General features: G+C 40.3%; 1 protein-coding gene across 2 annotated transcripts; it reads left to right on the plus strand.

The window, feature by feature from the left end:
- Nucleotides 1–2379: 2379 nt before the first annotated feature.
- LOC113035387 (stress-induced-phosphoprotein 1) lies at nt 2380–10219 on the plus strand. Of its 2 annotated transcripts, none has more exons than XM_026190928.1 (16): nt 2380–3017; nt 6348–6418; nt 6511–6591; nt 6671–6727; nt 6818–7012; nt 7198–7311; nt 7556–7601; nt 7757–7847; nt 7946–8087; nt 8185–8289; nt 8823–8916; nt 9031–9070; nt 9186–9263; nt 9387–9489; nt 9598–9719; nt 9848–10219. In XM_026190928.1, exons 1-16 carry the CDS (start codon nt 2960–2962, stop codon nt 9981–9983), a joined length of 1533 nt encoding a protein of 510 aa, XP_026046713.1. In that variant the 5' UTR covers nt 2380–2959; the 3' UTR covers nt 9984–10219. The 2 variants fall into 2 exon arrangements, with proteins under 2 accessions (XP_026046713.1, XP_026046714.1); XM_026190929.1 differs by having other exon boundaries at nt 9034–9070.
- Nucleotides 10220–14614: the final 4395 nt, after the last annotated feature.

Consider the following 14614-nt stretch of genomic DNA (forward strand, 5'->3'; position numbering starts at 1 on the left):
TAGAGTGTCATGATACTAAAACATAGGTGTTTTCCAAAAGAAATAGCTTGAAGCAATTGTATTTTACCCACATTATAATATACAATTCTGTTTTAATAATTTTCTGTTGTGAGACATGCCCTGTCCTGTCCTGAAATTAATGGTGGATAACTCACAAAATGTGACCTAATCGGTTTTAAATTCAATCTTTTACTATGGATCTTTTGTTGGTTATTAAAATCATTTTAACAGCTTAGAAATATCTTAAAACCTTATTAATGCAAATTAAAGTTGATTTTTTATTTTCCACACCCTGAAAGGATATTCTTGGGGGATACAGGAAATACAGGATACAGGAAAAGAAGGCCGTCGCTTCCCTGAGCAAAGACCACAACATCACTGTTTTACCAGCTGATAAGGGGAGATGCACCGTGGTCCTAAACACTACAGATTACCATACAAAGATCACTACTCTCCTCAGTGACAACAATACCTACGAAGCCTTAACGCGAGACCCCACAAGCAGCTACAAAAAGAAAGTTATAGCTTGCCTTCAAGACTTTGAAAAGGACAAAATTATTGACCGCCTTACATATCACCGCCTTTACCCAGGGGATGCCATACTCTGCATCTATGGACTTCCTAAAATCCACAAGGAAGCTGTCCCACTCAGACCCATAGTCAGTAGCATAAACTCAGCCACTTATAACATTGCTAAACACCTTGCTACCATCCTTGCTCCTCTCGTGGGGAACACCCCACACCACATCAAGAACTCCACCGACGTCACCGACAAGGTCCAGAAACTTACCCTGGATCCAGATGAAACCATGGTGTCCTTTGATGTAGTCTCTCTCTTCACTTGCATACCCACCACGGAGGCCGTGGAGACTGTCAGAAAACGACTACAAGAAGACAGCTCCTTGGAGGACAGGACCAACTTCACACCCGATCAGATTTGCACACTGTTAGACCTCTGCCTCACCACTACATATTTCAAATACAACGAAGGCTTTTACAGACAAAAACATGGCTGTGCCATGGGCTCCCCCGTGTCACCTATTGTAGCCAACCTTTACATGGAGGAAGTGGAAAGGAAGGCTCTTGGCTCTTTCAAAGGAAGAGTACCCAGCCACTGGTACAGATATATGGACGACACCTGGGTCAAAATCAAGACACAAGAAGTGGAATCCTTCACTGCGCACATTAACGCTGTGGATAAAAACATCAAGTTCACCAGGGAAGACACAAAGGACAACTGTTTGCCTTTCCTGGACTGCGCTGTGCACATTGAAGAGAACGGCAAACTCAACATCGAAGTTTACCGGAAGCCCACACACACGGACCAGTACCTCCTCTTTGACTCCCATCACCCTTTGGAACACAAACTTGGAGTAATTAGGACCCTACACCACCGGGCAGAACATGTTCCCTCTAAGCCTGAAGGAAAAAAGAAGGAACACACACATGTAAAGGAAGCACTCAAAACGTGCGGCTATCCTAAATGGGCGTTCTTAAAGTCAGCAAAGAGGCACAGAAAAGAAGACCAGACACCAGCGAGGGAGGACAGACGCAACAACATTGTCATCCCCTATGTAGCCGGTGTATCAGAGAAACTCAGGAGAGTTTTCTCCAAGCACGACATCCCAGTGTATTTCAGACCCAGCAACACGCTCAGACAAAAACTGGTTCACCCGAAAGACAAAACGCCAAAACACAAACTTAACAATGTGGTGTATGCTGTACAGTGCAGCGAGGAATGCTCAGACCTCTACATTGGAGAGACCAAACAGCCACTTCACAAGCGCATGGCACAACACAGAAGAGCCACCTCCACAGGACAAGACTCAGCAGTCCATCTGCATCTTAAGGATAAAGGACACTCTTTCGAGGATGCCAATGTTCACATTTTGGATAGAGAGGACAGATGGTTTGAAAGAGGAGTGAAAGAAGCCATCTATGTCCACTGTGAGCGACCATCTTTGAACAGAGGCGGGGGTTTACGACACCAACTCTCTGCCATCTATAATCCAGTTTTGAGATCCCTTCCCAGACGACTTAACGCCCACTCACATCCTGGGCCATCTGACCTCAGGAATTCGCATGATAAGGTGGGGCCAGGTTTCACAATGAACACACCCGAAACTCTGGCTGATTGGGACCCACACCCAGTTTCACACCTTGGCTCAGGCGATTAGAGGAGCATCAGGGGGTGCTTTTGTCCCTCTGTGGGGGGAAACTCCCACTAGGTTTATATCTGGGACTCTCCACCATTTGACCTTAGAACTGAAGAAGCTTCTCGGATGAGAGGTGAAACGTCTTCAAGTAACTTAAAGAAGTCCAGACGCTTTTCTTTGCAAGCTCCTTTGACTACGATGACCTGGATGACTGAGAACCTTCACAGACATCTTGGGGGTTTTCTTCTTCTTTTTTAAAAAATACATCCATTTACACTGAGATTATATTACAGCATGAGTGAGCTATTAACTAATAATTTTTTAAAATAATTAATTTATCACAACTGCCCCAATAAATTAACAATGACATAAAATTAATATTCAACAGGAGTGAAATCAACTTATTAGTTTCGCGTGTGGCTCTTTGGGAAAGTTGTGTTAGTGGATAGTAAATGAGTGTATCTTATAATATTTGCATCTGTTTATAATCATTATAATAATTAAACATGCTATTGCATTAGATATTAAACCTAACGCTGTTAACGTTATTTAAACACGTGGTCCATTGTTAAGCCATTCTCTGATAAGGTCTCAGCCGTTTAGAAATCAATAACAGTGTCATGTGCCTTTAAGACGCCAGTCAGGGTGGACCCAACGTCGGCGTTAGACGCTCAGGAAGTGGATTAAACCACCAAAGATTCCCGCAGATTCGATACCGATTGTCCCAATGTTAGATACGTGTTCGTGCTAACCTGAACGTTTGGCCGAGCACGTTTATGGGCTATTTAGGACGATAATGCTGGATGGTTGCGCTCATGAAAATCACCAGGGATATATGCAGGCTGTTGGGACTCGGGAGCGGTAAGAATTCTCTTCCACTTTTCGAAACTTTCTAAACTGGTTAGATCGATCACGGACGTAATAACGAAACGCGTGTGACACGGCACATTTGGAGGACAGCTAACTCGTGAGTTACATAAACGACGTGATTGTGATATTGCTTCCCATTTGTGTTATCCTAGTGATCAAACTGAGCTCTTGGTCAAACAATGAAACTTCTCTTGGCAGTTACACCCTCGCCTGTACCGCTTCCAAGTTTGCGCAGTAAAAAAAAAAAAAAGGAAAGAGTTCTCAGAAAATCCAAAACGCTCTCTTACACTTTCTCGCTCACGAAGCAAATAGTTATAAAGTTTACAAGCTGAAGTACACCATGTATAAAAGACAGAGATAAAGTAATGTGTGCTATAAAAAAGCAAAACAAAGATAAATGCATTCTTCGGTGCGTGTTAGTGTGATAACAATGTCTTAGATAGGGGCACATGCCCCACAGCACAGAACGAGTTTATACGCAGATTGAAAGTATTGTATGAGCTTAAAACATGTCTTTAAATAACGTGTTATGTTCCCACATGTTCCTCTTCTTCGCTTAACATGTTAACAGGTTGGCTTATGTGTGGCTCCTCTCTACAGCTGCTGATCTACACACCTTCATCGACATTTAAAAACTTTTAGGCATGCCTTGCCAACTTTAGCATTACTTAGTATTTGAGTACACATCTGGTGTGAGTAATCCTATTAGCATTTATGGAAAGCGTGGGAATATTAGATGAGAAATACACACAAACAAAATGGGATGAATAAAGTATGTGTTGTAGCAGGCAGCAGTTTCAAATTATGTTTATTTCTTAATATATGAATGTGGGAATTCCCGAGTTTATCATCCAAAAGTAGGGAAATATCTATTTGCAAAAGAGACTGGTTTGCATTCCTTCATTCTTAGATCCAGATCCATACACCTCTGTGAAGGTGTAATAAAGAGCTTAGATACTACAGAACAGTGAAAGATTTCTAGCATTTTTTTAACAGTGTCAGTTAGTAATCTCACTGATGAAGCAGTTCAGTTAAAGTGCTATAGACTTGGTTTCCTGCCACTCCAACCATTACTGGCTTTGCAGTGGTAGTGTGAGAGTCTGTAGGTGGTGCATATGCTTAATTCTCGTAACTGTTCCCAGAGTGAAGGTGTGGATATATAGCCATACCTGGAGAGGTGAACGAGGGTCATTGTGGTTATAGACTGCTCCGTCAATTTTTCTTTTAGCTGTAATAGTGATTCTGTATTGTTCAGAGCTCTCTGTTAGCATTTTAGAGGAGGTGGCACTCTCCACCTTTTACTTTTTATCTTTTTTGCTAACACTTTTTTTGTGTGCTCACATAACTTTTATGCCAGTACACAGTAGGGTTATGTTGAACCTGCTAATGCAAAGAAAGCTTTGCTGTGTCAAACTGGCTTTGTAGTGTACCTCCCCTGAGATCTTTAATGATTTTTCTTCTGTTGATTTCTGATGTAATGCAGTTGTCTTCACTCAGTCTCACGCAGAACATTTGTGCCTCGCAGCCATGTACTCTGCAAAAAACAAAACGTGTGATTGTTTCTATTTCCTACATTGTTTACATGTTTCTGTGTTTAACTGGTTTACACAACCACTTAAAACCACTGGCATATGATTAAGCAGTGCCTGTTTGAATAATAAGGTCATGCTTTCGTGAAGAAAAGTGTGGACCTGTGCAGTTTATTTTCTTGTTAGTCCTCCAGCCTGTGATGGTACGTGATTATTTAGCATTCCTGTGGAAAGAGCTCACCTTTCAGCTGTACACTAATTTAGGAAATTTCCTTGAAGTGAAGAAACAGAGGCTCTCTTGTTGCTCGTGTCTACCGATCTTGTATCACTTGTGTTTTTGGAGGACATTCCAGTATGGTAAAAATTTTTACCAACGGCCTGGTTCAAATGAGATGGAGTTGTTAACAGTGCTTATTTCTTGACATTTGAGCAGTGAGTCAGGCGCACACAACTGAAATTCCTTGCTGTCACTATGCATCCTTGGAGGCGCATTGTGATGACAGACTGGCTCTTTAACAAAGCCAGTGAGAGACATTTATATGTGAAGACACCCCCCCCCCCCCCCCCCCCCCCGGATGTACTTGAATTCACATGGAATTCCAATTCCATACAATTACAGTGACTTTTATTTTCCTATGTTTTTTACATATTGTTTAAAATATGGACAGCACCACTAAAGGACAGGCATACACAGAATCAGGAAGTTGAGTAGCTACTTGGTGTGTCTAGTTTTGTTGTATGAAATTCATAACAGTTGAATGTAAAGTGTAAAACTCTCCTGTCAATGCTTCACAAGTCACAACATGAGTAAGAGACCAAGTATGGGATTTGTCACTCTCTGGAAATCTTTGCTCATCAAATAGAAACATGACACCACATGTATTCCGGCGTAGTCCACTACTTTGCTTCCTTTTGTCTTGTCGTGTGTCTGCTGCAGTTTGACCTAAACGACTACAGTTTTGGCTTGATCAAATAAGCTGCCCCCCCTCCCCCAAGCGTATGTACACAAAATCCCACATTTAGAGCAGTGGCTTTCCTTTTTTCCCCTCTTCTCAGTACTCCAGCTTCTCAGAAAGCAGTACTCAGGGCAGCTGTATGTGTTGTGTGGCGGGCTTGTGGCAGTGCTAAAGATAATTATTACTAAATGCCTCTCAAAGAAACAACCTGATTTGGCGTCTCTGAGCAATTTTCAGTTCTGTTTCCTTTATTTTATTTTACATGCTTTTCCTGGTGGTTCATATAAGAAAGGATTACATAATCCTTCCTGTCTCCACCCAGTGTTGTTTAAAAATTTGGCACATCATCACTGGTCATTGTGGTTAGACCGGAATATAAATGAGACAGGCTAACCTAACACACAGAGGACTCTTTAATATAACACATTAAGGTAACTTGAAAATGTTGGAACAGAGTTTTTGTACTCTCCTTTGCTGCAGGGGATGCCTGCTGCTTGCTTTTAACCTTTTCTTGGTTGATAGAGGCTGAAATGAGTAAAGGAAAGAGAAGCGTGCGGTCATATTAAACGATGGTTCTGCCCATCTCGTCTCATATTACACTATGCATTTTCACAGAAAGTCTTTTCCCTTTTCCCCTGACAGGGAAGGAAATTTTAAATGGCGTGTCAAGCTATGTTGCTGAGTGGGGTGGTGGGGAAGAAAAGTGTGTCCTTATCTAGCTACATTCTGATGATTATTATTTTTTAATACAGTATGGCTCATAGGAACAAGAGTGTAGCTGTTTCTTTAAAAAAAAAAAAAAAAAAAAAAGATTTCATTTTGTGTATTTCCTGAAGGTCCTGTGGTCCAGGAGGAGCAGATGGACTGTGGTGCTACAAACCCTGACCCAAGTGCCACCATTGCGCAGGTAAACAATTGGTGTCAGGCTCACAGGACCTAGTGAGGACTGTAAGGGTGAGGACATTAATGATCCATTTCTCTGAATGTTTGGTTTTCTAGGATGCATTAAATGGAGAGGAGGAGTTGAGTGATGAGGAGAAAGCAAGACGGAAGGCAGAGCGACGCAAAGCCAAGAGGAAGGTGAGAGGAAAAGCCTATCTTGCTGGAAATCTATATGCATTCATTCGTTTTCTGAAGTGTACCTGTGCATCCATTTCAGCGCCGTCGAAAACGTAAGAAGCAGGAGCAAAATAAGCAAAATCACAATGCTGAACAGGTAAAGATTTTAATATTCCCCTTGGAAGCGCACCCTCCTTTAGCCTCTGTGGGGTGAAAATCTAAATATTCAGCTCTTCCTCCACATTAGGATGACGAAGAGGATGGAGGTGCAGAATCTGAACTAGACGAGAGCGATTCCGAAGCAGAAGTTGGGGGTGAAGACGAGAAACAAAGGGCGCAGAAAGAAGAGGAGGGGAAATCGGAGGCCTGCTCTAAAGATCTTGCTACTCCTGCTATTGCTCCTTCAGGATATCAGGAGACCCAAGCCAGATCTGCTGAGGAGGTTGGGGCACTACACTAGTTTATTATCCATGTGTGAATAAGCCATTGTTTTTATTTTTAGTCATTAGCTATCATCACAGGCCTCAAGACAATGAATTAATAGAAGCGTTTCAAGTGAAAGCCTGTGTGCTTGTAGGCCTGGATGGCACATGATTTAACACTAGTGTCTGACTTTGTGTCCCACAGGAGCCAGAGTGGGATGTCAGCAGTGCCTTCTTTGCAAATGCTGCTAGCCATATCAAACCCAAAGGATCAAGTCGAAAGTCCAAAGAAAACAAGGAGAATGAAGCCAGGAGAGAGGTGAATGCTAACAGATGGTCTAAGAGAAGCAGCTATAGCAAAAACGCCCATATATAATAGTTCTTGCTGAGGTGGTGTTCCTGTGTTAGTTCAAAGTCTGATATGTGGGGAAAGTGGACTATGGACCATGAAAGATTTGATGAAAGCTGTGTGTGTGTTTGTAGTGTAAATACACATTTTCATGAGTATAAAGTGATGAAAATGATATATATATACTTTTTTTTTTCTTCTTTGTTTTGTTCAGACAAATGGAACTGACACCATGACCAAGAAAAGTGCATCACTGACAGGTAAAGAATTGAAACTTTAAAAGTTATTCATGGAAATGGAAACAAAGGCTTCGAGGACATTGATTACACATTCATTCTGAAAGCATGTCAGCATACAGCACTGCGGTCATTTGAGCCTTTGGGAATGTTTAAAAACAAATCTTTATGTCCTGCAGAAAAAGGGATAAAGCTGGTGCAAGAGGGGCAGTATGCACAAGCAGCCAGTATGTTTACAGAAGCCATAAAATGTGATCCCAAAGATTACAGGTACAGCTTCTGTGGTCACGACTTGGGCATTACAAAAGAAATGCACATTTCACATAATATTAATTCATTTATTTATTAATTTTTTTAATGTCGTGTAGATTCTTTGGGAATCGCTCTTATTGCTATTACTGCTTGGAGCAGTATCCTCAGGCCCTGGCAGATGCTGAACGCTCCATTCAGCTGGCCCCAGACTGGCCCAAAGGATACTTCCGCAAGGGCAGTGCCCTCATGGGCATGAAGGTTGGTACAAGCTTGTAATAGCTTGTAGTCGAGTAAATAATCTACCGAAAAAGCGTTAAGCATTAGTATTAACTCACTCACTCTGTGTGTGTTGTAGCGGTACAGTGAGGCAGAAAAGGCTATGGAGCAGGTGCTGAAGCTGGACAAAGACTGCGAGGAGGCTGTCAATAATCTATTTAACTGCAAAGTGCTGCAGTTAATGGTAACGCCTACACACAAAAGCTCTGTAGATGTGACACGTATTATTTGTATGCCTTCTCCCAATGACAGCTGTGACCCAAGGAAGTGCTTTTTTTCTTTTTTCTTTCAAGTTCCTCTTTTCCACTATTAGAGGCATTTTGGCACAAACATTTACTCGATGAGCCGACTGGAATTTTGGTGTCAAGGTCACAGTGAACTAAAATCAGTCTACTTCTTGTTAGTCTGTTGTATTAGGATTGCTTTAAAGGGATTTTTTTTTTTTTTTTTTTGGTAAACATTTGGCACATTTACTCACACTTGGCAATGAACTGCTTGGATTCTGTACTCAGAGGTTAAGGTTGCTGTGACCACCTCAACACACAATTTATTTATTTTTTTATTTTTGCCATAACTAAGAAATGGATAAGATGCCATAAAGCCATAATGTTCAAGGATCAAGTGTACACAACCATGGTTGTAAAGTCTCTGCCAAATGGCAGACGGATGGCATACACCCTTGTGGTGGTAATTTGAGTTTCTCTCTTTCTTCCTCAGGAACTGGGCTTTGAAGAAGTGCAGAGTGTCTTGCTGTTAGATAGATTTTCAACAGTGCAGGGTGTTCTGGCATATTATTCTGAAGCAGCCAAAAGTAAGGCCAAAAAAATGACCAACAGTTTTTCTTCTGGATCAAATAAGTTTAAAGCAAAAATCATACAACTGATTTTCCGATGTATTCTCTTGTTGATGCTTTTTCTTTCCTCAGCAGCAGCTGGGAGCACAGATTCATCTGTTGTGCAACCAGGGTAGGTGACTGTAATTGAGCAGTCAAAAATAGAGTTGTTGATGAATTAGATTTTTTTTTTTTTTTTTTTTTTTTTTTTTTTTAAAGCACTCTTGGTGACATTCTCTCTCTTGCAGAACTCCCTGTCAATCCCTCTGGGTGGGAAATGTGACAACTGAATTAACTGAGAAACACTTAAGGGACCTTTTTAAAATGTAAGATCCTATTCTGGTACAAAATGTTATCATTTAAACACAATATCCCTATACGAAAAATGTGGGGAGCTAAGTTAAAACTGCAGTTGTTGACTGGTCTGCTTGTGTCTCCTTGTATTGAAGGTATGGTGAAATTGAGAGTATCCGTGTGCTGCATGAGAGATTCTGTGCCTTCGTTAACTTCAGGGATGCAAGCATGGCTGCTCGTGCCATGGAGAAACTAAATGTAAGTGCGTTTTTGTTGTTTTGTTGTTTCTCCTTTGTCAGCATTATTATTTTCATAGCACCAGTTATTGCCGTGGGGTTAGATGTGTATATGTGCTTGCTGTCACAGGGTCACTGTATTGAAAACACTCGTTTAGTGGTGCGCTATCCTGACCGCCGCACTCAGAGGTCCCTTCCTATTCCACTCAAGACTTGCCTCCCTGTCACACAGCAGGGAGGCACAGCTGCTGGGTGAGACGCTAACTGGCTGCTCTTTTAAAAACTCTAGTTAAGAAAAATAATAATAATGATGATGATAATAATCATGCAACAGGACTGCAGTTTTATAACTAATGTGCAACCTGTATGTCTCTACCCAGACCCCGAAGACGCGGCCCGGTTAACGGAGATGAGTGTTACTTCTGGAGAACCACTGGCTGCCATTTTGGGGAGAAATGTCGCTACAAACACATTCCTGATCAGAAGGGCAAGGACAGGAAACCTTGGCAGCCTTGAACACAGTTTACTCTCTGCCTCATTACTGAAAAAAGAAACCGGGATACGCCGACTGTGCCAATGGGACTGGTTCTTGCCGCACAAGGTTCTCTGGGCTAAAAATATTTACTGTGGCAGACTGGATAAGAATGGCTAAAGGTTCAGAGCCAGCATTCAGGTTCTACTGGAGGGGGGGTAGTCACATGTACCACAAAGGATTTGGACCATGAAGGTTTATATTCTAACAAAAGCCCAGAGTGGATAATTTTTTTTTTTTTTTTTTTTTTTTTTTTTTTTTTTTAGTAATAGAAGATTATCTAGAAGAGGGCAACAAAACCAGCTGGTACAGCTTTTGAATAAAAACCGTCATATTCACAGCCTTTTATGGGACATGGGATTTTATTCTTTCTTCTAAGAGGAAGAACCTAACACTTCAAGCAAACAACATAAAGAGGACGTGAAACTGCCTTTGTCTGTCATCCGAAGAAAACTAAAAGCTCTGCCATGTATGGTAGTAATGAAAGGAATACATGTGGATGTCGTTGTCTTTGGGACTTTCCTTCTTTGGAAATTTCCGTCACAAACCAGTGTCCCCCCCCCCCCCCCCCCCCCCTTTTTTTTTTTTTTTTTTTTTTTTTGTTTCTAAGTAAAATTTAATTGCCATATTCTAACTATTGAGGCATATCCCATGCCCCAAACAGCTCATAGCTCGCTTAGGTCTGCAGTTATTGCTGGGGCTTCATTCCTACTTGTTCATGTTCCAGTACTGAAACATTGTTCATGATACCAAAGACATACCTGACATTTAAGTACCTCACCTATGCAGATGAGGATTTTTGTCTTGCCAATAAGCTACAGAAACCCAGAGGCGATGCCCTTTTGCCCTATGTAGCCTTACAAATGATCTTATGTGGGCGAGTGATTATAAATACAATGATTTGACTTGAAGGACTGCAAAGTTCTATGCATCAGTGCATGGATTAGGTTTATATTCAACTTTAGGTTTATTTTCACCAGTTGGCTGTTTTTTTTGTTTTTTGTTTTTTGTTTTTGAAAGATTGAATGGTTTCACTGCAGGAGTTTTCTTGACATGTTAGTTGAGATTCCTTGTCCATAGAAAAAGTAAAAGCAACACTTGACGTAATGTAAATGCTGCTTTTATAAAGGCTGTAGTCTTTAGTTTTATTTTTGTTTGTTTTTTTTAGTCTGTCTCCAAGATGGATTTTTAACCTCTTGGCAATTTTAAGCCCAAAATGTTTGATGTTCGGAATTGCATGAAGCTTCTGTTGTGAAGTGCTTCCGTGCTGCAGACTTGTCTCTGCTTTGTGGACTGCAGGAGATCTGTTTTGTGGACCCAATTCAAACGTCAAACCTTTGGTGTTGTTGTTATCGTTGTTGTTCTTATTATTATTATTATTGTTATTATTATTATTATTATTATTATTGCTTTTTCTCAGCAGGAGAATGTTCTTCTTGCTTTCTTGGTACATTTGCATTGTAAACATGCAAAGTTCTTTACATCTATGCAAAAAGTCCTGAACTGATTGTCAGTTCTGTGTCAGAAATACACACCACTTCTTGAAAAGAGGAAAAAAAAATAGTAATGTACGCACACAGTTTAAAATCATACACTTATTGTTTGAACCTTGAAAACCAGTGTTTTAAAGTTTTGGGCCTCCTATTTCAGTATTTTTAGTGAACTGAAGGATCTGATGGGTCTGCATTAACACGGCCTCATTCTTTCAATAGTTTTAACACTAGACCGTGCATTAAAGCCTATTAGCATCTGTTTGTGTCATTTAGTAGAAAACAGATCTTGTTTAAGTCCACACTACGTTCACTTGTAAACTATGCATAGCAGTATTTATTTTTCTATTTATACTTTTTTTTCCCCCCCCATGTTTCCTGTATTCAACATATCCTGGGAACTGAATTTACCTTTTATTTACTGGCCATATTGTCTTTTCACTTTCTGGCCAGTTAATGAACCTCTTTCAGGTCTCTGCTGCTTAGTTCTGGCTTTAAGAGCAAACTTTAAAAAAAAAAGAAAAAAAGGTGCAAATACTGTCACATGCCGCGCTTCTGCTTTTCTTGTGTTGCTTTCGGTCTTGTGGCTGGAACTAGTGAAAAAGGAATTGGACACCAAAAGTTAAGAGTGCATTTGTCTGTTTGGCCCACTTGCTCAGTGCTTTTTGTGATCTCAGCTGTTAACTACGGTTTCATATTCCACTTAATTTTATAGATAAGTTGTGTTTTGTTTTGTTTTTTTGTGTTTTGTTTTTTGTTAAACTAGAATATTTTTAATTGAATAAATATTTCACACGAGAAAGAATTTTATTTTAATGCTTGTTTAGAGTATGCTTAGTCTCTTTACCTTGTTTCAAACTATTTCAGCAAAATGTGTTTCTGATTATACAATACACATTTATAAACAGAGCACTGCAACCTAATCTCTACAATATTTTGTATTATCATTACTGCACAGTTTAAAAAAGAAAAAAAAAAAAGAGGGGGGGAAGTTTATTTTTTGTTTTTTTTTTTAATAAAGGAATTTGAACCACCTATCCCACCTTTCTGAGTGTCTACATGAGTAATGAGATCAACTGGTGGGGGTGGAGGGAGGAATACCAGAGGTACCGGTATGTACTTAGTGCCTTCCACAAGGTGGCAGAGTTGTACTTGTAAGCTTTTCACTGACGTACAATCATCAACATGACCATCCTTTTGCCTCAGTTGGACCTCCAGAAACCAACATGTAAATTTGAGTCATTCCTCTTCCTGGAAACCAAAACCATGACATGGTAAATCTAATCGGGCCAGGCTGGAGTGGGGAAACTATGGTAACCATCTCATCATTAGTAGGAGACCTTTACATGGCGAACATTACATTTAGACCAGTGGGAAGTCACGATTGCACTAAGGAAGTGTATGTGTTTTGTGGTGGTGGTAGGGGGGGCATTATCATTATGTAACTGATGACATTTTTAATAGAGGAACTGAGCCTGATGCCACCGATAACTTAAACTGCAAAATTAAAATGACTCATATGTTCAAGGTTTATTAGGATGAGTAGTACTCAGGGTGCAGTAACAGTTGTTATAATGCATTTAAGAGTTTTTGAGGCAACCCTGACAAAGTGAGGTTATATCAGCTTTGGCAAAAAGACATTTTCAGGGAAATCTTGTGTCCCAAGAGTTTTACTCATTTTAGGATCCTAACTGAGTGAGAAGTGCTAGCATAGAATCTCTAAATACTTAGAAAGGAAGGACTGGTGTTTTCTTTCTTACCACAAGACACAATGGACCATAGTGACACTGTTACAAAAACAAATGATCAAAATAACTGAGAAGTGATCATATCATGTAAACAGCAGCATTTTCCATCTGAAGCCACAATTTGCTAATGCAGAATATGCATTTGATTTCCAATAATTTGTTGAACCCAAAGGTGAACATTACAGTACAGCAATTTATTAAAGTCTGCTTGTTATGAAGTTGTTGGCCCCTGTGAAGGACTTTCTAATGCGGGTTAAAAAAAAAAAAAAGACATCAGTATTAAACTTGTCAGTGTGTTGTTGTCTTATAACTCAGTTACTCTTTTTGGGCATTGCTGTATTTCCAGTCTTTAGGATTACTAACAATTTTTTTTTGGGACATTGGGACAGTGTGGTTTCAATGCAATAGATCCATGTCAGCAACATCTGTAATTACATTATTAAGTAGTCTAGAACATGACAAGTTGGACTGGAGTCCTTATGAATTCTCATTTGCATCTTTTCTTGACATCATGATTTTCTTTGAGGCCAAGAAAAAGTTATTAGGAGACGACAAAGAAGTTAATGATATCCTGAAATTTTAAATTCCCCTAATTGTATCAATTATATCAATGTAGAGTACCCACTTAAAACTGTCGTTTTTAGCTGTATGAATGTCTGAAAATGATTTTCTTTCTTACAAGAGATTTAACCTAAATCTGTCGAGCATCAAATTTGACCTACTTTTAAATCATCGCACTTACCATTTTTCATTCCATGCAAACATGGCCTTAGTACTGAAGTCAGCCTATATTTAGCTTTCTGTACTCTCAACCCCACAACCTGTACAGCCCATACTCTATACATTATGAGCAGAGGCCTACACGCGCCTGTCGCCAGCTAAAAGTAAAAACGTTACGAAAGCCTGGAGAGACGGCAATGGGGGTGAACATGAGGAGGTGCTGTCATTTGAAAAGGCACTTGTTTATTGTTGGAGAGCATGTATTTATTTCATGCCTCCACAGATTGTGGGTAAGGGCAGAGCCGACTCGGTCGCTGTAATTAGAGAGGTGAAGGGAGAGAGAGAGTGCTCTGCCACAGAGACCTGCTTCACTGAAATATTCATAGTCCTATGAGAGCTGTGTAACACTCTCACTAGCACACCCCCCCAATGAAAGTATTGGCACATAGGGAGGGAAACCTGTCTAGTCTGGTTTAATTAGTCTGATATGCAATCATGCATCATAAATTATAATGAAAGGATGCCGCGCTCAGCAGCAAGTTTTATTTTTTAACCTAAGTAAACCCCTATTTCCTTTTTCCTTTTCTTCTTTTACGTCTCTTTTTCGTCTCTGTCGGCCTTGGAGGTCCCTCTGATTTGGCCCCGCTAATAGGGGGT

Source organism: Astatotilapia calliptera, chromosome 13 (assembly GCF_900246225.1).
Source record: "Astatotilapia calliptera chromosome 13, fAstCal1.2, whole genome shotgun sequence".
In the NCBI taxonomy this organism is placed as follows: domain Eukaryota; kingdom Metazoa; phylum Chordata; class Actinopteri; order Cichliformes; family Cichlidae; genus Astatotilapia; species Astatotilapia calliptera.